This window comes from Martes martes, assembly GCF_963455335.1.
Source record: "Martes martes genome assembly, chromosome: 5".
Classification (NCBI taxonomy): Eukaryota; Metazoa; Chordata; class Mammalia; order Carnivora; family Mustelidae; genus Martes; species Martes martes.
The window spans coordinates 35,844,687-35,868,999 of record NC_137892.1 but is presented as its reverse complement, the minus strand read 5'-3'; the positions used below and the strand labels follow the sequence as shown (position 1 = coordinate 35,868,999).

The 24,313-nt window shown below is 38.4% G+C and overlaps 1 protein-coding gene across 1 annotated transcript in view; it reads left to right on the top strand.

Moving 5' to 3' along the window:
- The window catches only part of MAN2A1 (mannosidase alpha class 2A member 1), a 167,646-nt gene that overhangs the window by 127,534 nt on the left and 15,799 nt on the right, over positions 1 to 24,313 (top strand). The window contains exons 17-19 of the mRNA XM_080804167.1: positions 11,785 to 11,918; positions 14,748 to 14,889; positions 17,313 to 17,446. Of these exons, the coding sequence (XP_080660293.1) occupies positions 11,785 to 11,918; positions 14,748 to 14,889; positions 17,313 to 17,446 (410 nt within the window). The remainder of the gene's footprint in view (positions 1 to 11,784; positions 11,919 to 14,747; positions 14,890 to 17,312; positions 17,447 to 24,313) is intronic.

Below are 24,313 nucleotides of genomic sequence, written 5' to 3'. Positions count from 1 at the left end.
TACCTACTTTCGAATTTAATTTACTAAACTGTCTTTGGATGTATGCTAATTTTGCCCCCTTTAAACTGACCAGATGCAGTTACTGGATGAGTATTAAAGAATAGAGCATGTTTGTTGTTAGTACCAAATTTATGAGCCAGAAAAAAGTGGGGCTTGGGGGAGAGAAACTATTAATATTTTATGATTAGATACTATAATCGTATTAGGTTACTAAACCCTTAATTAAACAAAAGATTTTATTACCTCTCAGCAACAAGGATAAAGAAACAGGAAGATTTGTGATATTATGGATTATTTGTCTTTATTGAGAGTCTATATTAAGTGGTTCAAAATCAGTTTACTTAAAATACTCTTTTAAAAAAACTAAAGTAATGTGAACCTGATAAAGTATGCTTAAATTCCTCAATATCTGTTTTAGTTACTCTTTGACCATTTTCTCCCCAAAGTAACCTTTGGCCCAAATTAAGCTTTGAGAGAAAACAAAATCAGGAACAGAACTCAAATAGCACTTCCCAGATTATAAAAACTGTGTGGTCATTATGGATTTTGCAACAAACTGAGTTGGGAGGTATGGGTTCAACCAACTTTGTTTGTTTGGTTTTTTTCCCCCTTGGTGTTTTATATTTAAGTTTCAGTGTCTTATTTGCATTCTCTCCAGATTCTGAAAATGGTAGGAGTTGCTGTTTAGAGCCCTCTCTTAACATCATTTAAGCTATTAAAAAACACTCTGTGTTTCTTTTCATTATTGTTCAGACATTACATTCAAAGGTTTCTAGAAATATTAAATTAGAGGAAATCTTGTGCTCACTAGCTTTAAAAGCTCTACAAGATCAGAGGGATTTAAGAGATTTCTAATGCAACACAATGTTTTGCCTTCCATCAGGTTAAATAAGAAATCCATTTTGCAGCACCCATAATTTAATGAAATGCCCTTTTGGAACTATTTTTTTTTTCAAAGATTATATTTCGTTTATAGAAAATAACATTTTTTCTGGAGGAAATGGTGGGAGAAGTGAGGATTAGTTTTCTCGTACTGTAATCATCTTTTATTAAGTTGAAGCTTTACATGTTACTAAAGCTGCTTTGGCTACGTTAGCTTTTTTTGTTAATCTTGGTTTGGAAGATAGAAAGTGATATAGACAGAAGCCCATGTATCCCCTTATGTTATATTTGTTTCTGTGCCATCACAGTAAGTGCATAACTTGCAGTGACATCATGATCAGTAGGTGACATTTGCTAGCTGTGGTTTCATTTGTCTTTGGAGCGGTAATTATTAGACTTTGGTGCCCTAGTTTTCTGACATCAACAGCTACTTTGAAGAATTAGGTTGCTATGGGTTACCAGTGTGTCATGTTCATTTTCACCAGCACAAGGTTCAGGTTCCAGATCAGTTATAATACATACCTTCAAGCTTCTTTCCCCTGGGACTACGTTCTCCTAGGCAGGTGTTTGTGAGTGAATGAGTATGTGTGTAAACCATGTTTCAGCCTTTAGGAGAAATACCTAAATGCATTACTTTTGGCCTATTTTCTGCCAACATATTATGAAAGTACTAAATGTAATGGATCTTGCTAAAAGAAAGCAAGTAGCCTGGAGGTAAAATGTAATGAACTGCCATCAAAAAGTATGGAAGAAAAGACTTTCCTTTGGCGGCTATGACTGATTTCAGTTTCCTTGAGTGGGCACATTTAGCATTCAAAAAGAGGTCGCTAGTTTTTCTCTGTTTTGAATATGTAATATGATTGGATTCCTAACATGACCCTTGACTTTTAGAGAGTCAAAATGAACTTCATCTGGTTAAATACATAAGAGAATCACATTGGGAATTAGAGATTTGAATCCTTAGTTGCACCTTGAAGCCAACCAGAGTGACCTTGAGTTTGTCCCTAAATTTCTTATGGGCTCAGTTTCTTAAATGGTAGAAAGACTAGATGGCCAATTAGGTGTAACCATTAAGGAGTCTTCACAAAACTTAGTATCACATAAAGTCTCTGTTGTGCTTAACTCCTTGCTCCTAAATTCCATCTTCTAAGGATGCTTGAATCTGGGCCTTCCATCCCTAGAGTCCTACTACTTGTAAACAAGGTCTCAGAGCGTCACTGAAGCTGTTTTTATTTCCATAAAAAGATTCATGAGGATATTAAAATGGTTTGCAATCAATCTCTCATTTTTTCCCCCAGGACTGCATTCCATATTTAGTTTAAGAGTAAAAGCATTAAGTAAGTTATGGCTAGGCAGACTTAGGTAATTAAAACATTTTTGGAATACCATAATATGCAATTGACTGCTAAGGATTTTTTTTCCTTTTAATTGGAACTTTTAGAAATTGAATAAGGAGCTATGCGTTGAATCTGATTATTCCCAACAGGCATGAAAGAGAAGGTTATTTTGAGGGACTATAAGCACATGCTGGTTACACAAATTCAGAACTCAGAGGTTATCTTGTGGGCTCTTTGACATCAGCTGCTATCTTGAAGGCATAGCTTCCTAGCAGGGAAACATCATCCCCCACAAATAAGTGTTGTAGTAAACTCAGATGAAGGGCACAGGGATGGGAAATATAGAGGAAGTATGATGGTTAAGAGTTCAGACTCCAGAGTCAACGCACCTGCATGTCATTTCCAGCTCCTGTCCTAGCTCCGCTGCTTACAGTCTAGCTGCTTGATCTTGCACAAGTTATTACCTCTCTGTCCTGGGTTTTGTCATGCTGAAAAAGGTGACACTAATAGAGTCTACCTCATAGAAGTGTTGGAGGATTAACTGAATTAACGTACATAAAGCCTGGCACATATTAAGTGTTGTATCTCCTTAAGAGGATGTGTAGGCTTTGGGCACCTGGGTGGCTCTGTCTGTTAAGCGTCTGACTCTTAATTTCAGCTCACGTCTGGATCTTAGGGCTTGTGAGTTCAAGCCCCACATGGGGTTCCATGCTGGGTGTGGAGTCTACTTTAAAAAAAAAAAAAAAGAGGATGTGGGCCAGATGAATTAGACATAAGTGTTAGAAAAGAGAGTAGCCATTGAGGTTTGGGGGTGTTGGGGAAGATTTGATAAAGGAAGTGGGATGCTGAGATGCTGTGTCTTAGAGAAATGTCATTTATACAGGCAGAAAGGAGGGAAAGAACATTACAAAGCGTGAACAAACTCCTTTGTTCCTATAAGGATTTGGAAAACTATTACATATATTTAAGTTGACTTCTAGTTTTTATACATTTAAAAAATTGCAAAAGATGTTTTTTCTGGAGTATAATGAATACTGACATTTTAAAATAAGCATATCCAGTGAGTAGCAATTTGATTTTGAAATCATGCATTTTTTAAAAGGCCTGAATAAGACCTTTAACAGTCAAATTTCACATCTTTATTGTCTCCTTGAACTTGTATTTCCATTCCGCTTCCCACAGAGTTTTATCTTAATATACTGTTTTTATGCTTGAGGGTATTGATCAACTTTTCATTACTCTTATGAAACATATATATATATGTGTGTATATTAATTTAAGTTCAAAGATTCTGTCATCCTAAAAATAAGTGTTAAATTTTTTCTGGATTGAGTTATAAAAATTATTAATAGTATACAGTTGATGAAAACAGTCCTAATGTATTACCATTCTGGTCATTTATTTCATGAACTTGAATGAAAACCTTTCTCTCAGTGGATGAATCATATGTACCCTTTAGATTCCACATATGTTCATATATCCATTGGTGAATTATACTTAATGCTAGAGTGAGATAGGTTTCAGCATCGATTTTCTTCTTAACTTTTGTTTTTATAAAGGTAAGGCAAAAAAAGATGATATTACCATAAATAAGTAGGTGGGAATGGAAGGACTTCTATTATAAGAATGTCATTCAGTCCCTTGAACTCCTTGTGAGTTATATTCCATAAATCACAGAATTGTCTATTGTCAAACATGAATTTCAGTCAGTTATTTTTAATGCTTTACTGCCTGACAAATTGATTAGATACACCTTCCATTTTGTTGAAAGCAAACAAAAGAAAATCACATGTTTTGGAAAAATATTTGTTACCCGGCCATTAAAGTTCAGCCAAACACCAGTATTGCTAATTGTCTCTGTTTAGCATCCACTGAGTTAGGATGAGTGAGAGGTATCCTACTGCTTCTTTTTTGGTAAGTTGAGAGAAGTAATGGTAAAAGCGTGGTTTTAAAAAAAAAAAGAAGAAAGAAAGAAAGAAAAAACCAGAAAGAACTGTTTGGCTCCATGGCAAGATCGGCTTGAGAAGTGAGAGTACACAGAATCCAGGCTTCCTGCTTAAGCTGCCTTGGAAAGGAACGTGTTCAGGAGAGAAGGAAGTAGGCCAGTTCAGAGTGACTGTCTGTCTGAAGGGTATGCAAACAGACCATTGTGATTATCCCATATTCTTCCCTCACTTGTCCTGGACCAGCCCCAGCTTGGAAGGGAACAGAAAAGCTTCAGTGTTGTGAGCTGTTTTATTCACTTCCCATGGAAATGCTTTCGGTAGACCTTGTCTGTTGGAATACTATGCAGCCTTCAAAAAAAACCCCAAATCTTGCCATTTGCAATGGCATGGATGGAATTAGAGGGGATTATGCTAAGTGAAATAAGTCAATCAGAGAAAGACAATTATCATATGATCTCTCTGATATGAGGAATTTGAGAGGCAGGGCAGCAGGTCATGGGAGGTAGGGAGAGAAAAAATGAAACAAGGTGGGACCAGAGAGAGAGAGACAAACCATAAGAGACTCTTAATCTCAGGAAACAAACTGAGGGTTGCTGAGGGGTAGGGTGGTAGGGATGGGATAGCTGGGTGATGGACACTGGGGAGGGTATTTGCTATGGTGAGTGCTGTGAATTGTGTAAGCTTGATGATTCACAGACCCATACCCCTGAAACAAATAAATACATTATATGTTAATAAAAAAAAAAAGCTACTGATGTAGATGTTGTATTCCCATGAAGACAGAGCTTCCAAAATACCTGTTGTTTCTTAAAATCAGTATTTAATAGGACAAAAAAAAGACATAGCTTCCAGTGTTCCTGTGTATTTTTTTCTATTATTAAGTCTTCAGGTATATTGTGGTTAATTGGTGTCATCTTTAATCAAAATTTGCAAGCCATGAAATCAAAATGCTCTAACTTTCCTATTATGCATGTACTTTTGTGTCATTGTAAGAATTACTGAAATGAAAAGCCTAAAATTTGTACACTAGTGCCTCTCTCGTAATAAGTTCATCCATAACTCATAGTAGTTATTTATCTAGTGCTTTAGAAATGAAACAAAGTGGTACATCATCATTTTCTTAAATTCGAGACTTGAAATGAAATTTACTCACATTTATATTCATGAAAGCAGATGTTAAAATTTTCACTTGTGGGGAAATAATCAATGTGAACATTTACAGACCTGGAAATCAGCAAGTACCTCAGAGGATAAATTAGATCTTACAATGGATAGGCAAGTTGAGTAAGTCAACATGGAGAAAAAGGTCATCCAACTGTGGGGGTTATTACCATTTTTATTCTTGGTACTTTCAAATGTGAGTACAGTTTTTAAAAATGATAATATTTGCTTTTTTAGAAACATCATCTCCATAATGGCCTACTAAATTTATCATTGTTGCAAGAATTATCCTTAAAGTTTATGTGTTGAATGAAGCAGTGTGTAATTAGTTAATAATTCTATGTGTCAACTCCTGGTTAAGTTGGATAAGTTCACAAAAGCACTGTCACGAAAGTAAATACATAATGCGAAAAGTATTTTTTGTATTTTTGATAATTTAAATACAGAACAAAATACTCCCCAAGTTGGAGGGGCAATATTTGGACTTATAAGCTGTGGTTTTTCATGACAGCTTTTTTTGTTCCCTATTGTTATTGTTAACAATTATTGTTACCATTGTCCTACTTCTGCAGTGAAGCGATGGCTCAGGCACCCCCTCTGCTCAGACACAGATTCAAGAAAAGGGAATGAGGGCAACAATTAGATAATAAGCTTGCATTTTTGCCCAAGAACCTACATTTTTAAGGACACTCACTGAAAACCTTGCTTTGAATCTTAGATGGGTTTTTTGAGGTTTGATTTTATATGATTTCGTATCGATTTCAAATTCAGTTAAACACCTCTTTTAGGTTCTCACCTCCACTTTTCAGTTTCCTAGGTGGCTGTGGCCCAGTTGCTGTTATGGCACATTGATATAAGGACTTGTCCTAATCTTACATTGAGCGGCACTAGTAAGATATGGAAAACTTGCCAGTTGTGAGTCAGGCTCTCTTTTGTTTGCTCTTTCTCCCAAGCTGCTGCCTCTCACTCTGATAACCATTTGAGTATGGCGAGTGGTGTCTCGTATACTACTTGGAAAGGTTCTCTTTGCATTTTAAAATTGCTAGAATAAGGTGATTGGGTTGGTGGAGAAAATTGGGCCAACTCTGAGATTCCATAGGTCTGGGTTGACTTCCGCTGCCCAGATAGGTGTCATAATGATCTGATGGTGAAGAAAGGACACTGTGCAAGAAAATGAGGCCTCCAGTTCTCTGAAAGCCACCAGCTGCTGCCTGGAGCCATGGTCCCAGGCTTTCCATCTGCATTCCTCAGCCACACCCTCCCTCGACATTTCCATCTACCTCTTCTTTCACACACAAAGGATGTGTCAGAGATACCTTCCAGTTTCTTTCCACACAAGAAGGGGTATCCTTCTCAGTTTCATTAAGACTGGTGCTAAGCAACAAAATCAAAAGGTGAAGCCTCCCTCCCCGACCCTTTGCCTACTCGGTTTCATCTTTTTCCCTACCTTCCTAAAAAATAATCTTCTTTTAAAAATACTTAAAATAATTTTTATGTATACAAATAATATCTACGTATACTCTTGAAAAAATGTCACACATTATAGTATATGTATATAATGTAAAATCCCTCTAGAATCTGTTGTGGCCCCTATCCACTACTCTAGAGAGGTAATCAGATACCTGTGTGCACACTCGATCACTTGGGTTTTCTCTCTCTTTCTCTTTCTCTCTCTCTCTCACACACACACACACACACACTTGCAATGCACACCCGTAGAAAGGTATAGTACTGTGTTTGGTTTTAGCATGAAGGTCATCACACTGTACAAATGCTGTATTCACTTCTTGCATCAGATATCTTCGTGGCCCCGGGCAGGGAGCTATCTCATTCATTTGCTACAGAGCATTTATTTGCCTGTTGGTGGACATCTAGCCTATTTTCCCTGTTTCTACCCTTGGCAGCAGTGCACAGTGAATATGCTTGTGCTTGTGATTAGTGTTCATCTTATGTAGACAAGTGACATCATAGTGTCTTTAATTAATATATATTACTTTACTGGCTTTAAAGTGACTGTGACAGTTTTTTTTTTTTTCCAGAATATTTTGTTCTCATAACATCAGGTTATAGAACCTGAGGCTCTGGCGCTGTCTATGTAATTTGTCCATAAAAGTCCTTTGCTGTTAACTTAAAAAAAAAAAAAAAGATTTTGTATTCTTTTTTATAATAGTGGGGCATTTTTTTAAAGTTTTTATTTATTTATTTGACAGAGAGAGAACTCACAAGTAGGCAGAGAGGCAGGTGGGAGGTGGGGGGGAAGCAGGCTCCCCACTGAGCAGAGAGCCTGATGCGGGGCTCGATCCCAGGACCCTGAGATCATGACCTGAGCCGAAGGCAGAGGCTTAACCCACTGAGCCACCCAGGTGCCCCAAAGATTTTGTATTGTTTTAAAGAAGTTTTGTATTCCGGCAAGCTTGTCCTGTAATTATTTTTTTATTATTTTTATTTTTATTCTGTTGTCATTTTCTTCATAATTTATTTGTCTCTGTTAAGTAGCACTTGCAGCATATCAGATCCCAGATCAGTACCCTCTTCCTTTCTTAAAAAATAACATGGAGGTCTTCTTTCTACTTAGAGCCACTGCAATGGCTCTAAGTAGAGCCATTGGTCCCAAAGTAACTTCAACATTCTCTAGTGTTCGGTTTGCTAGCGAGGCATGATGGCTGAGGGGCTTAGTGCTGGTTCTGCCAGCCTCGTGATCTGGGGCAAGGAATGTCCTCCAAGGCTTAGGGTCAGGATTGAGTGAATTACTGTAGTTACTGTACATAAAGCATATGGCAAGCATATGGTACATAGCAAGGACTCAGTAATTTTTGGCTTATTCCTCCACGTAGCTGCTGCCTGTCACTCAGCAAACACTACTATCTGCCCGTATTATGTGCTGGGAGCATAAAGATAAATAAGACATGGTCTCAGTGCTTGAGGAGCTTACACCCTAACATGCATGTGTTTGCTCAAAATTAAAGTACTTATTCTCTTATCTTTCTATTTGTTTAAACTCTGCCTGTGGCCTGGTTTGCTTTCCTCCCATGTCAGCTGACTTGGGCATCTCGAAGGACAGCCTCTCACCTCTTAACGCATTCTCTTTAATGGTGATTCAGCACCTGCTACATTCCCAAAATGTTGTTAAAAACTGGAATGCAGAGGTGTTGTGTAAGACAATCTGTAAGAAGCTAACAGGCTCTAGGGAGGAAGAAAAAAGTGGATTCTGCAAGACTCTTTCCTTTCTCCGTGATGGCTTTCCACCTATGGACTTGCTCCGTTTTTAGCTTGCATTTCCTCTGCTAATAAAGATAAATAATCAGGCACCTGGGTGGCTCAGTGGGTTAAAGCCTCTGCCTTTGGCTCTGGTCATGATCCAAGGGTCCTGGGATCGAGCCTGGCATCCGGCTCTCTGCTGAGCAGGGAGCCTGCTTCCTCCCTCTCTCTCTCTCTGCTTGCCTCTCTGCCTACTTGTGATCTCTGTCAAATAAATAAATTTAAAAATCTTAAAAAAAAAAAAAAGATAAATACTCTCCACTCTTTCTTTCCCGGGACAGAGTGCGAAGTGTTAGCAGCAAGAGGGCACTTACTTCTCTTTCTTTATCAATGACATACCTCACGTCTTTGGACTTTGGACTACTCTTGTTAGGTAGGAGCTGTTTTCTGTCCCAGGACTGAAGAAAAACCATAGGGGTTTAGAAATCCCTGGCCGTCCATGCCCAGGTGGGACCACTTTGGTAAAAGGACCTTTTGCTGCCACATAACTGCAAAGATTCTGTAGACCACTGAGACCACTGGGTTCATACCCATGCTTTCCAGGGAGTTGTCCCCTCAATGCCATGAATTTCTTTGGGAATGGCACACCTTAGGGAATTCTTGACCTAGAGTAGGAAAAGGTAGCAGTCCTTCATCTCCCTCACATAGACTCTTCTTTAAAAAGTAATAAATTCCCTTTCCTAACTCAGGGATATCTCCTTGCTTTGATTACCATTACAAGATTTGTTTTGGTTTGTTCATAATAAGTGTATTAAGTTTGATCTTACTTTAAAAGCCTGTCCTGGCACAGAGTTTAAATTAATGTCTCGCTGAATTGTGAATGGACACCGAGGCTCCTTTTATTTATTTATTTTCTAAGATTTTATTTATTTATTTGACAGGGAGAGAGAGATCACAAGTAGGCAGAGAGGCAGGCAGAGAGAGAGGAAGGGAAGCAGGCTCCCTGCTGAGCAGAGTTGAGGACCCTGTGATCATGACCTGAGCTGAAGGCAGAGGCTTAACCCACTGAGCCACCCAGGCGCCCCTCGAGTCTCCTTTTAAAGGAGATGTAAACATTTGTTGCCACAACAGGATCTGAGCATAATACTAAGCTCAAGAAGGATGATTTTCTCAACAGAAATCATTTATTATTGCCGGAGGTAATATGAAATTACCTATTTTTTCTTGAAGCATGTTTTTTTTGTAAATGTTTTCCAGAGATACAGGACTTGAAATTAATGACACTCTCCTTTGTTAAGACTTTATTTCATGTATTGTGTTGACCCCTGAAAGAATATCCAGTCTAAAGAGGAGAAAATGTACACGGTGCTCAAAACCCTATGAATGCTTCCAGCAGATGAGGTGTTCTCCTGATTGCTCCAGAGGGGACTACATCCTTAGTGCTGCATTTTGTGTTTTTGGCGTCTTTGGTTCATTTATAGAAGCTTGTCTGTTAAAATTCCATATACATTTCATTGGCTTTGAAAAATACTGAGATTGACATCAACCTACTGAAAGGATACTTTGCATTGAAAGTAATACATTTCCTAATCAAAGAAGATACCATTGTTCTAGCATCAGTGGATGTGACTTTTTTTTTTTTCTTTTAACTTCCTGGTAGTAGTGAAGCTTTTTGGGTCAGCTATCTGGTAATTGTCAGAAAGAAAGTTATATGTATATTTAACTGGACAGAAGTTAGTGGTTCAAACTGGCCATAAAGTAGAAGGGAATAATGGTGCCCTCTTCCCGCACACATGAGGTCACACTGCTCATCTCAGCTTTGTGAACGTAGTAAGAAACAAGTCATTTCTGACGGGGGTTGTCAAGTTGGAAGAGTAACATCTCCCAGAAGAGAACTTCTGTGAGAATTTTGAAAATTCTGTTGATGGAGGCTTTTGCCCATTTAGCATTGTCAGTATATTACTGTTTATATTTTACAATTTCTGGTGTACTTCTCACATAAACCTATAGTGCCTGGGCTAGCTGCATTTTTCATGACTTTCCGCAAGTCCCACAGATTCAAACTTCCTTTCCTTAACTCTTCACTTTCACCTTCTCTAAGCCCTGGGGATTCTTCTTGGCTCCCAGAAAAAGTCCTCCTTACTCCCTTCCCCCACTCCCCATTTATCTTTACATAGCTCTCTATCTCAAGAGTGTGGTAGTTATTAGCACACTGTGACAGATTGTGTGTGAGGCATGCTGGGTAATGACTAACAATGGCCAGTACGTGTCCAGGGCTCTTAGAACCTTAAAAACATTCTGCCGTATGAAATAGGATAGAGCCAGTCTTTCTTCTTTTGACTGCTGGCTTTCCTGAATGCTCTTTCTTAGAAGATCCAATATCTCTTCTACACCCTCAATCTGTATTAGGAGTGTTGGATTTCTTCCTAACTCCCCTCTCCATCTCTGAAATAGACCCAAGTCTTCACTGAGGACCAGAAGATAGAGTTAGGGTGGTGTGACAGATAGAAATTAGTGAACAGTTTGGGCTTATCCAAAAAAATAAATGCTTGATACATCTGGGACTTCTTCAAGCTGTCCTCTGCTTTATCTAGCAAAGGGCAAAATGAATCACTCCATAACAAGGGGTCCTAAGAGATAACAAACTCAATTAAAATTGATTTAACTTCTGGGGAGTTCTCCAGATTATACTCCACAAATACTAATATGATAATACCCACTTCAGCCATAAATCATCTCATTGGACCTCATGTCTCTTTTCCTAGATTATAGATCATGGGCAATAATAGACTGTCTCTTGAACCAACAGGGTGTAAATTTCACTGCTTTGGATTTCCAGTGCAGAAGGCGAGTGGTGAAGAAGTAGGCTCCAGTGGCTCTGTCGGGGAAGGACAGTACACAGGACAGGCGGCCTGGCCTGGAGTGGGGCTGACCTTTTCTCATTCAATGTCCTCTTTTCCCTCCAAAACTCATTGGAGAATCATTTGCATGTTATATTTCATCTGCATTTATTTCATCCTAACCTCTTCATCCTTCTGTTGAGTTATATGTGCCCTGGAGTAAGCATTTTCTACCATCTGACAGTTTAAAAAAAAAAAAAAGAAAGAAAAAGGTGAACAGTGGCACAGTTAGCATGAAAAATGGTGAAGATAGGAGTAGAAAATGGGAAAAATGTATGTCACTTTGTTAGTTCCGTACAGTATATTTAAGAAAAGTGGAGCAATAAATTTCTATTAACGTATATATTCTTTTAAATTTAGGAATAGACGGACAGTCTGTGGAAGTGTCCAATATCGTGGACATCCGAAAAGAACATAACCGTGAGATTGCAATGAGAATTTCTTCTAGCATAAACAGTCAAAACAGATTTTATACTGACCTGAATGGATACCAGGTAATTTTCCTTTAAAATGTCTAAGTAATAGCGGTGTTAGTGTGCAAGTTTTATGTATGAAAATGGGTCAGTTAATTTTACATCCTTCGAAAAATTTGCTTAAGTTTACAAATTATTTCTAAAGGAAAACTGAATTTTAACAGGTACTTATAGGTTCTATATTCAACCAGATTTCTGAAGTTAGAACAAATATTTGAGAGATTGGTTTGTAGAACATCTGATTTACAGATGTATTTTTTTCAAAGGCAGATTTGGTGACCATTTGCATGTTAAATGCCTTGATACCAAAATATATCTGAATTTGTCTCACAGAAAGGAAACATAATTAGGGACTGATGGAGTATATATTTTCCCCTCATAAGGAAATGGTCTGTGCATATTTAATTTATTACATATATACTTTTAAATGTGTAATGTAATAATAGGCTCTTTTAAATTTCAGGGAAACTCTTTCCCTCTTTTTATCAATAATGTAAGGGTGTTTACCTTTATGCACACACATATGTGTACATAGACATAGACAGAGAAATACAAACATGTATCTATTTAGAAATGTGGGTAGGTATGTATTTAATCAAAATGTTCACAAAATAGTTTGAAATGGTAATGAGAAAATTGACTCAAAATTTTTCCAGATTGTCAGCACTCTAATTTAATAGGGCTCGTTTGATTGTTACCTAAATCTCTGTATTCAGAGTATATGTGTGTGACAACATAGCTTTGAAATAATACTATTAAAAACATTAGCATGTTTTTGAGACATTAGCATTTTAGAAAGTTCTGGCTATGAATAGAAATAATTTCACAACAAATGCTTTTACTTTGTCTGATTTTCAACTGGGTTGAGTGGAAGGGATTGTGGTAATTTTCTCTTGTGCAATTTTCTGCAAAGGTTAAATTTAAACCTTTTCCAAAGCATAAAAATTGCATTATACACTTTGAATTTACATGTTAATTCTACTGCAGCTGTTTGGTTTTCAAATGAAGCCATGACTTTATGGTGATTCATTTTCCTTGTGTACAAAAGAAACTCTTTTTCTTAAAATCTTACAGAAGCAATTATTTGTATGTGTGGGTGTATACATGAATGAAAAAAAAACTTAGTAAAAGTGAAAAAAAATGTGAATTTTCTTTTCAAGGATCAAGCATTTGAATAAATAGGGAAATATTATTTCTAAATTTATAAATGTCTAAATTTATAACGTAAATATTTCTGCTTCTAAAATAGGCGATTTTTTTTAAGCCTTGGAAAGAGTAGTTCTTGGGCAAAACCAGAAATCTAGACCCACAGGTAGGGAGCATGGCTGGCAGCCCCATAGTCATGACAGTGTGAATGTGTGAATGCCCATTGCATTGAGTGTACAAGTTAATTTGAATGGAAGGATTAGGACTGGAAAGAAGAAATGGAAAATTCTTTGAAACTATCTCTTTTTTTTTTTTTTTAACATTTTACTATTGTTTCTTCAGTTTCATAATTTCCTGGGCCTGTGATACAAATTACCACAAACTGGGTGGCTTAGAACAGCAGAATTTATTCTGTCACAGTTCTGGACAGCAAAAGTCCAAAATCAAGATGTCTTCAGGGCCACACTCCCTCCAGTCTGTAGGGAAATACTCTTTCTTGCCTGTTCTAGCTTCTAGAGGTATCAGGCGATTCTGGGCACTGTTGGCTTGTAGAGCCATCACTCCACTGTCTGCCTCTGCTGTCACAGAATCCCTGTTGTATTCTCCATGTGTCTCCATTGTGTCCAGACTTCCCTCTTAGAAGGACTCCAGTCCTTGGATTAGAGCCCACCCTAATCCAGTATAACTTATGTCTGTAGAGATCCTATTTCAAAATAAAATCACATTGACAGAATGTTGGTGGCCATGAATTTGAGGTGACTCTATTCGGTACAACCAGTAAGTTGGAGGACACACTGCGGGGTTGTTGTAAAGATTAAAGATCGTATTTATGAATACCTAGTACTTTGCCTGGTTATAATGAGCACTCAATACATGTTAACTATTATATTAACTTTGTATTTCTTTCCTTCTTGAATGTCATGTCATGTCAAATTTGCATGAGCTGAATAGGAGAGATGTCATTTTTATGTGGTGTGAATAAGATACCTGATAACAAAGTCTCTGATGTTTCCTGCTGTGGTTTGAGGGAGTCTCCTTGACCCCAGCCAGCTTAGTGCATTTTCTGTCAAAAAATAAAATAATGTATTTCGTGCATTCACATACTAGACCAAGAAAAATTAAAATATGGAACTATCTACATTGAAACTAAACAGGAAAAGTAAGCACTGAAGAGTCTTTAAATATAAATATGAATTTGATTATTTTAGTGTCATATGTTAGAGAATTCGATGAGGGGATCTGTGGTATTTATTAAAACTGATTCAAGAATTATAAAAGATATTTTTTGAAAGGGGATAGAGAGCTATTATGCTTAACATTCATTACAAAAGCAGTATGTTAGATTTAGATGAGAAATGAATACTTAATACCTTTATAATTTGTTTTATGCAAATATTGGAAAACTAGAAGACTTCTGTTAAGGATTTTTATTCTGAATTTAAATAGGAATGCCTATTTTAAAAACCTGGATAAGTTCTACCTTTCTCACTTTAAATTTTTCTAAGATCCTCATTATTTTTTTTATATTGTTTTGAGGAATGTTTTAATTCTTAAATTAGCTCTTCCTTTGAACAAGAAAGGAAGCTATACTCTTTTCTCTTTGGAAGAAAAGTCATCTGTCTGTAGTCAGTACTAATTTTTTAAAGTACATCTGTAAATATCACTTGATTTCTTTTTTTTAAAGTGAACTGTTTGATCTTTTAGATTCAGCCTAGAATGACAATGAGCAAATTACCTCTTCAAGCAAATGTCTATCCAATGACTACAATGGCCTATATCCAGGATGCCAAACATCGCTTGACATTACTCTCTGCTCAGTCTTTAGGGGTGTCAAGTTTGAAAAGTGGTACGTATTGTTTGGAATCTTTTTGGCTCTTACAAGTTTCATTTCCAAGTGTATAATTTTTCTCTTGGTCATGTGTAATAATTATCATCTTCAGACACCGGCCTCCTTCTTTTGAGAACCAGACTATTAGTTAACTTTGGTTTTGTGAGAATAACATAAAATAATGTATTTCCTCAATCTTCTGAGGAAGAATGAGGGACCTAAAACCCCACAGAACCATTGCTTCTTAAAGATAATTTAACTCCCCTGATAGCTCATTGTTTGCACAATCTTCTGTCATTGTCATAATGGAATAGCTGTGGAAATTCTCCAGAAGTAAAAGAAGAGAAGTGGCTGGGAGAAAAGTTAGAGAATTTCCAGAGTTGCGTAAGTTCCCACAAACCTAGGTCCTTCTGAATCACAGCCTTGTAGGGCACTACCACCTGAAAGGAGAGAGCTGAAATCATACAGCTAGGGGAATAAAGAGGTGACAGACACACTTTCAAGGATTCTGAAAGAGAGAACAAGATGGAAAGAGAAGGTAAATCATAAACACAGATTAATTTTTATAAAACTTCTATAGGGAAGCTTATGTCCTTCATAATACATATTTTTCATTGTCATTTATATGTAGTCAATTGCTCTTCTTTCTTACATATTAAGAGTTGCTAAGACAAATATCTTAAGGAGCCAGACAGATAATAAAGGGGCGCAGGTGCCTGGCATACCCTTTGCCACAAACCCATTTTTTTAATTAGGCAAATGCATACATTCTGTATGTCCCCTCCCCACCATGAAAAAGCATACTATTCCTCTTTCTTCGTGGCTTTCGTTACACAAAATCATGAGATGATACCGTAAAGCCATGATTGTCATCATAAGGTTAATAATGGCCTCACATCAGGGATACAGAGGGAGTGGTGGGGCTTTGGCAGGCTGGGGCCCACCATTCCCAGCGTACGATGGGGCAGCTGCTGCTCAGTGCTGGACCGTTGTCGCCCTGGGGTAAGGGGCCCCGGGTTGCCAAATTTTTCTGTTTCTGAAGAGTCCAGAAGTCTTGAACTGCTTATGTTTTAATTTTTAAAAAATTAAGTACATTTATAGATTGGACAACTTCACATAAAATTCCTAAATGTGGTTTAGGGGCAGAGGAGCTTTATTTCTCAGCTTGCCTTTATCAAGGGAAGTGATGTAACTGTCTAGTCCATGACTGCTCCACTCCTCATGTCTAGTTCCCTACTTAAGGACCCAGCTTTGAGAATTTAAGGCAAGGTTTTAAAATGGGCTCAAGAGTCACACCTGCCCCGGGTGCCCCTGCTAGAGACACCCAAGTACCCTAGCATTTGAGTACCTACAAACATAAGAACAATTTTTTTTTTAAAGGTTATTTATTTATTTATTTATTTGACAGGCAGAGATCACAAGCAGGCAGAGAGGCAGGCTTCCCGCTGAGCAGAGAGCCCGCTGCGGGGCTGGATCCCAGGACCCCGAGACCATGACCCGAGCTGAAGGCAGAGGCTTTAACCCACTGAGCCACCCAGGCACCCCCATAAGAACAATTTTGAGGACAACCCAGATTTACTGAGTGTCACATATTAGGAGGGCTAACATTTGGAGACGGGGAGAAGAGAGAAATTGCCAAGAGACTGATGTACTAATTTGGGTGTGAAGTGGTCAAGCCCTAGATGGCCAGTTCATCCCAATGCCTGAGGAGCAAATTCTAGACAGTTAAATGACTATGGTTCTGGGTGGTTTTTTGGTTTGTTTTGGATAGGGCTTTTTTTTGCTTTTTTTTTTTTAGTTTTGTTCTGTTTTTGAAATTTGTAGTCTCATAGTCTATTATTTACAACTTAAACCAGAGGAAGTGTGGAATTACTGCATAGAAATGAAGGAACCAGATATGACCTCTTCTTGAGCTGGAGGAGACAGGGTAGTTGATGATACTAACATAATACCAGGGAGGGAAAGGGGTACATGGTGGATGTCTCCAAATCCTGGGGTTCTTCAGAAAATCCCCAGATACCGAGTAACCCAAATTGTCTTTCAAATCCTACTTAGATTCTACCCATCTGTATTTGTCTTGTTCTCCATGTGTGATGTATGTTTCCTAACGAACCTCATAAACATTTTTAAATTCCAGATGCTGCCACTAAAAACTTTAGAGGACGTAATTTTCTCTTCAGATTAATTCTTTTTAGATCTCACTTAAATTTTGATCTGTCTTGTTTTTAAATTTCATTACCAGATTTTACCAGACATTAATGAAGAATCACAGTCCTATTTTTTACATTTATACTAGCTGCTTTGAGAAAGCCCTTGGTACTGTTTGCAGTACAGATCTGTCTCCTTGGCTTAAATCAGGACCGTGCCTAAACGTACGAGATCCTCACTGGATGTTGGTATTAAATAACCCTGGCCAGTTTGTTTGTCTGTTTGTTTGTTAGGTCAGATTGAAGTTATCATGGATCGAAGACTGATGCAAGATGATAATCGCGGCCTTGAGCAAGGTGTCCATGATAACAAGGTTACAGCTAATTTATTTCGAATACTACTGGAAAAAAGAAGTGTTGTGAATATGGTAGGAAAAGAAAATAACTCGTATGTTCTGATGTTGATTGTTCTTTGCCACCCAAAATTTGACATTATGACTTTCCACTTTTTTTATGACTTAGTATTTTTATGACTTACAATTCTCAGTATTGAGATATCTTTATAATAGATGTAGCCTGTAGTCACAAGAAAGAGAACTTCAGTTACACATATGTCAGATTTGCATTTAGGTCACCTTATTTTTTTATTTTTGCTTATTATGTAGATGGAAAATAATGTTAAGGAATCAGTTTGGATGAAATTTTCTGAAATTATTTTGAAAGAAAATAAGACTTGAATTTAGGAATAGAACCTCGGCCCATTCTTAGGAGATCAAGTTTGATTAGTAAACTTTATTGGAAACCTTTGTGTGCTTATTCTAGTCCTAGACTCCTCAATTGAAAATGGATTTTCTTGTCTGTCTTCTTGCTCAGTTTTCATTTCTCAGAACAAACCCCAGCATTCCATTAAACAATCCGGCTAAAGCTCCATTAGACGTAAAGCAACATGACAATACACCCCTTCAAGGTGACACCAAAGTCATCATCACCGTCCCCCCATGCTTTACTGATTTCCCACCACAGATGACTCTCTACACAGCCCTTTTTTCCCTCATTCTGCTCTCCTCCTTTCTTCACTGACCCATTTCAGATCTTTCCAGCTCTTCTCAGCTGGCAGCCTCCCCACTGACTTCACATTTGACAGGGCTCTCTGTTCTAGGTATCAACCATCTCCTCCCACACTTTCCTTCTTCCCTCATGTTGCAGTGGAGACGTCACCCTCCTCCTTCCCTCCCCCTGCCCGTCAGAGCCAGCGTTCCCCTAGGAAACCCTTTCTGCAGGCTTTCAGACACTCTTCCTTGTCTCCTATTAGAAATAAAAACCAAAACAGCCTCCATGCAGACTCCTCCCCATTTCCCCTTCACCGCCAGCCTGGCTCCCACACCCGGCTGAGCCGGTTTTTGAGAGAGGTTTATGTCATTGCTTCCATGTCACACTCCGTTCATTTTAGTGGTGCTTTAGCCTCCCCCACACACTTTTGCCAGCGTCACCAGATCCGGTAGATGTTTCACACCCTTTCCAGGATCACGAGATTTGTCGTCTTAGTTCACCTTGCAGCAACATTTGACACTGACCATGTCACTTCTCAGAAGACAGTCTGAGCCAGCGCTTCCATGGTACTGTGCTCATTTGGTTTCCCTCCTGCCTCCCAAGTGGTTTTTTCTCTGTCTCTCCAATGGTTATTGATTCAGCCATTAAATGTCAGAGCCCCAAGGGTTGGCCCCATGTCTTCTCCTGTTCTCATTGTACACATTCTCCCTCTGCAATCTCCCCTACTCCTGTGGCTGTGTGACCACTTCTACACGGATGAGACCCGCACATACATTTCACCTCTAACCTGCAGACCCAACCACTTAACTGTGTCCTGTTCTTCAGACCCAACATATCCATGATCACTCTCTTGATCTCTCTTCCCCTCCAAACCTGCTCTTTTCCAGTGTTCCCTCTCTCGGGGACTAGCACCACCTTCCATCCAGTGGCACTACATGTAGGAGGGACCTCTCATTGGTACTTCTCCTTTGCCTGTCCCTTTCTTAAAACAATAATCACCAGTGCTTGGCTCTTTTATTGCCTAAATATTTCAAATATATAAACTCGCTTATTAAGACCACCCTAACCTAAACATCATGTCTTTCCTGAATCATTCTGCGCTTCTTTTCCAGACATATTTGTTCTCAAATAAGCAAAGTGATTTGTTTTTTCAAAACTCAATGTGACCTCACTGAACCCCTCAGATATCTTCTCATTGCTCTCCTGATAAAAGCCAAAAACCCTTCCCATGGCCTGAAGAGCCCCCTTCGTGATCTGGGCCCTGCCTGTCCCCCAGCCTCATCTAGCATGACTCACACTATTTCTGCTCTGGGCCCACTGATTTTCTTTCAGTCCCAAGTACTCCCCATGCACCCTGCACCCATAGCACCTTTCCGTGGATATTAATACATACACACATACATACATGGGCATTTTCTTTGCATTTGCCCAGGGAACTATTCAGAGGAGTTCGAGTCAAAGCTGCCTTGGTCAACTGCTTTTACTTGAGCAGGCCAGAGCACCGTCTTCAGTGCCTCCTCAGAACTGCGCATGTGTCCTCCGTGCATGGATGTGATTATTTTTGATCATTGTCTCTCTCCTCTTTTGGACCATAACTTCACGGAGAGTGGGGGCCATGTTCCTCTGCTTCTAGAATTGTTCCTAACAGAGGAAGCACCCCATCTGTGTTGCAGGAATGAATGCACAAATGCATAAACGAGGGAGCTGTAACAGTGCCCGATGCCACCATATTTACCCCAGGCCCCGCTTGCTGCCTCGTCACATGAGGCATGTGCTCTTCCCCCTGCTCCATTCCAGGGACTCGTCTGCTTCATTTTCATGTGCCCCACACGGTTCCTCGCCTGTGGTAGCTATTCTATAAATAAAACACTAGTTGATTGAATGAAATGGCAACAGCTCATTAAAGCCAAGAATTCTTCCAGTATCTAGCATCTTTTAGGAAAAAAAGATTTTAATATCCATTTTTAGATGTCAAAATTTAAACCAGTTCTTGGGACTCGTGGTTTAAATCAATTACTGACAAGATAGCTTAATTTTAGGACTGAAATTGCACAGGAAAATCATTGTCTGAGTGCTGGCAGCTACTATCTTTTTCTCCTCCCGAAAATGTTTCCAGCTTTTATGATTTTTTTTCTCTCTATATAGACACTAATTTGCAAAGCTTCTGTTAACTATGGCAATAAGCATTTTCATGTCAGATCTATAAAGCTTTCACTTAGAAGTAAAATAATTTGTTTATTCCCATTCAAAAACTCCTTGGATAGTAATTGATTGAAATTTGATCCAATGTTTTTATAATCCTGTGTTGGTTAAATTTTTCTTTTGCTCAACTCTAGATTCTTGGACTTAGATCAATAGTTTCTTTTAAATAAAAAATGAACTAGAGCAGAGAAAATACATTTTAATTTCTAGTGACATTGATTAAAAAGACAGTTGATTAAGGAATGTTCCATCTCACATAGCTTAAACATTCCAGAAAGTACTTTTATTTTCAACTCAGACTCTCATGTTTAAACCATTGACAGTAGGAAGCAGGGTGATGAGGAGACCCTCTCTGTACAAGAAGACATTTTAACAGGAGGTCTTCAGCCTGCCGGAGCCTCTGGGAGTAATCTGGGTGACTAAGTAGAACCGAGTCCTGTTCTTGAGTGTTCCACAGAGAGAGAGTGAGAACAGGGACTGGAGTGATAATTTTGGGATGTGAAGCTGTCCAGTGGGTTGCCGTAGCTATATGAGGTGAATTGTCATCCATGGTAATGACACTCAGGGGTCAACGTAAGTGGAAAGTGGGAATTGTTTGGCATTGACCCTTTAGGTTTTGTTTCCTTGATGCTTACTCCCTTTCCCTTCCCGCCGACTGCTGTATACAGTCGAAGGCATTGAAACAGGAATTAGAAGTGCTACAAGCGTTCAGGTATTACAGCTGTGTCATTTGACCTGTGATACCAGTTATTTATGTGTAAGGAAAAAGAGCTGGGAGAGATCAGATGAAAAGCTCACATGCTTACAGGGCTCAGAGAAGTGATGGCATGAGGGAGGTTGGTCAGGTTTCAGGGCAAACGCTTAAGTGAGGTGACCCCAGGTCTGTGATGGGTATGAGGATACATCCCACCGAGAGCTACAACTCAGCTGCACTTGAGGGAATGTGGGGGCCCTGTGTGACTTGGATTTCCAGTGTTTGGGGTGAAAAAAATAAAAAGTTACCTGTTGTGGGGAGTTTTTTTTATTGTTGCTGACAATTTCAACATGGAATCTCCTGGATTTTTTTTTTCTTTTTTTGAGAGTTGGCCGAAAAACAGACATTAGTACCTTGCAGACCTACCAAAACCTATCTGTAGGCAAATTTAGCCCACAGATCACCAGGCTTTACCTCTGCATTAAATGAGGTTTATTTCTAAATCTTATGATTCATTATATTTTCATTCATTATTTCTTCTGTCTCTGTCTTTTCCTGCATCCTTTCCCCTACTGTATTTTTCTCTCACTTATTTATATTACATTTGCTTGTTGATAGATTAAGTTCAAAAAACATTTATCAAGTTCCCACCATGTATCAGGTCATACCGAATAAGCAAAAGTGATTCAAGATATCATCTCTTATTATCTTAGATAATTTATTTAGCAAGTTTTGATGTAGACGAATGGAAACCTTTGATATTTAGGGATCACATAACTTAAGTGGGCTTAATGAAGGACACCATGGAGCCTAGCAAGAGATTCTGACTTATGAAATAAGGGCTAGAACCCAAAGGAGGTCTCAACTTGGTGTGTTTTGGAATCAGAATGTGCTAGAAACTCTTTATAATTTCATACAGGCTGAAAGGAAAAAGCTAGACCTGAACAGCTTGAAGCCTTCCAACACACAAGAAACCAAATAATGTTTAGAATAGTATATTAGTTACTGCAAGGCTGGGGAATTCATTTACAGCTTAAACAAACACATAAAATTTCCCATAACAAACATGTCTTATCAGCGTTGGGTTTATCATAAAGGTTTCAGTTAAAAGATTACCTTTCCAGGAGATTAGTCGAAAAATGATAATTCACCAGCTAAATATCTTGTCAAGGCCCTCGTTGCTATAAAAATGTTAAGAAAGTTCGTGAATCCTGGAACCTTCCGTGAGATTTTGTCCCGCCCCGCCTGGCCAGCTTCCAGCGATGTTATATATTCTTGGTGCTTTTATAATCCTGAACTACCACTCTTCCGTAGACTTCTCTTCCTTATCCTGCTTAGGACAATAAATGGCACAGTTTTCAAATTCTCAAAGCGCTTACATTCATGGCATTGTTTCCTTTGACGAGGCTTATCATTCACATGTTTCTGAGTCTGAATCCAAAACATGTTGAAGGGTGAGACTTAGACATTCAATTCCAAAAAGAGCGGTTTCTTGTGCAAGGTTGTCTGGGATGACGGTTCCCGGCGCAGGTCCACAGAGCTGTGTCAGACCAACTGAGATTTTGAGATTTGCTTTGGGGGCTAAACTTTGGCTTCCTAGGGCTCACCCCTGGACATTCTGATTAAGTAGATTTGGGTTAGGGTTCAGGGATCCATGTTTAAATCTTCCCAACCCATTCTTACGTGTGGTCAGTTTGGGGGCACTGAGAGCCAGGGAAACTGGTGCGGGTCAGGAGGAATGGTACGTATGCCCACGACTGTTTGAAGGGTATACAAAATCCATCAAGAAGTAGCCTACCTGTTCACTGAAGTGTCCAGGGATTCCTCCAAGGGCAGAGAACAAAGCCAGACAGCTTTTTCTGAATCTTACTTGACCTAGAATGGACTTAATGCCTTCTGATTCTGATACAGCAGGTGTCTTCTTTTCTGTTGGAATCTTTTATCTTTTATTACTGAAAACTGATTTTGTCAGCAATCCTGACCTAGATTATGAAGTCCTTTGATCTTGGAATACATTTAAAGTTTCCGGTTGAAACTGTTCCTTCAGTATTCAACAACATGCATTAAATTTCAGTATTGTTGGTGAATATAATTATCTATGCTTTATTTAATCTTTCTTCTAAGGAAAGAGTGTGGGATGGGTACATATTTTTTTTTTACAATTCTTTCAGACCTGATATATTTTGTCAGTATCTTAATATTACAGTGTCCCTCTACTGCCTTTAATTTTTTTTCTCTCTCTCCGTAGTCTGAATTGTAATGACATCAACAGTTCACTGCTGGCAAGATGCCTGTCACTCTTTGCTCAACACCCTCTGTTCAGTACTAATCTGACATTAATTTTAAGCCCCGTATCTCCTATAAATCCTATCTTTTCACCCAGATAAGTAGCCAAGCCTTTTATTTGAGCCCCATATTACAAAAAAGATGCAAAATCAGAGGATATCAGTGAAATGGACAGTTTAAAAATAAGATACAAAATTAAATTTGTTCCACGTGTCACTGTTCATCAAAAAACCTTTCTACATAAATTATTTTCTTCTCAGTGTTTTTCTATGTGTGCTCTCTTATACCTTAGGCGTTACTGGTTAAGGTTCTACTTAGTCATTGATTTAATTAATTGAGTGTGTCATCTACCATATGCCTATCCCCAGCCCTGGCAGGCTTATTTAATATCTGAACATGCTGAACCACTTGTCTGAAAATATATGACTAAAGTACTTTTTAAATTCTAGTGAATAATTATGTACAAGGTAAATATGTACTAACTATTGCATAACATAATTTAAACAGTTCCTGTTCAGTGGCTGTGATTTACCAAATTTAACAGATGATCTAGGTATACTTAATGTGCTACTTAAAAACCTTATTTATTTATTTTGAGAGTTTCTCCCCCCACCCCCAAGTCCTATAGTTGGGTAACATGTATAGAGATTGGCTTTGGATCGCCACAAGAATTATGGTCTAGTTGAGTATAAATGAAACCATGAGAATATGCTGGGTAAAACCCAAGGGGGAAGAGATCACATATGATGGTGTGCAAGATGTGTGAATATCCCAACCCGTCTATTTAAGAATTTTGCGGTAGGTTGAGAGAGTTTCCATAAAACATTATACCTTAACCTAAAATGGTTTTTTGGAAAATGTTGTCAGGATTTTTAGTACAAAACAGTGGAAAAAAGATTTTTCTAAACATGAGCTAAATGGACACTGTTCATTTTCTTATGTTGCTTACAGGTGAACTTGGTAATCTCTGTGTTGGCTAAGACTGTTATTTCTAAAATATAATAAAATTAAACATAAACTGCTTATATTTCTTTTCTATTTAAACCCTGTTGGGTAATTCCAT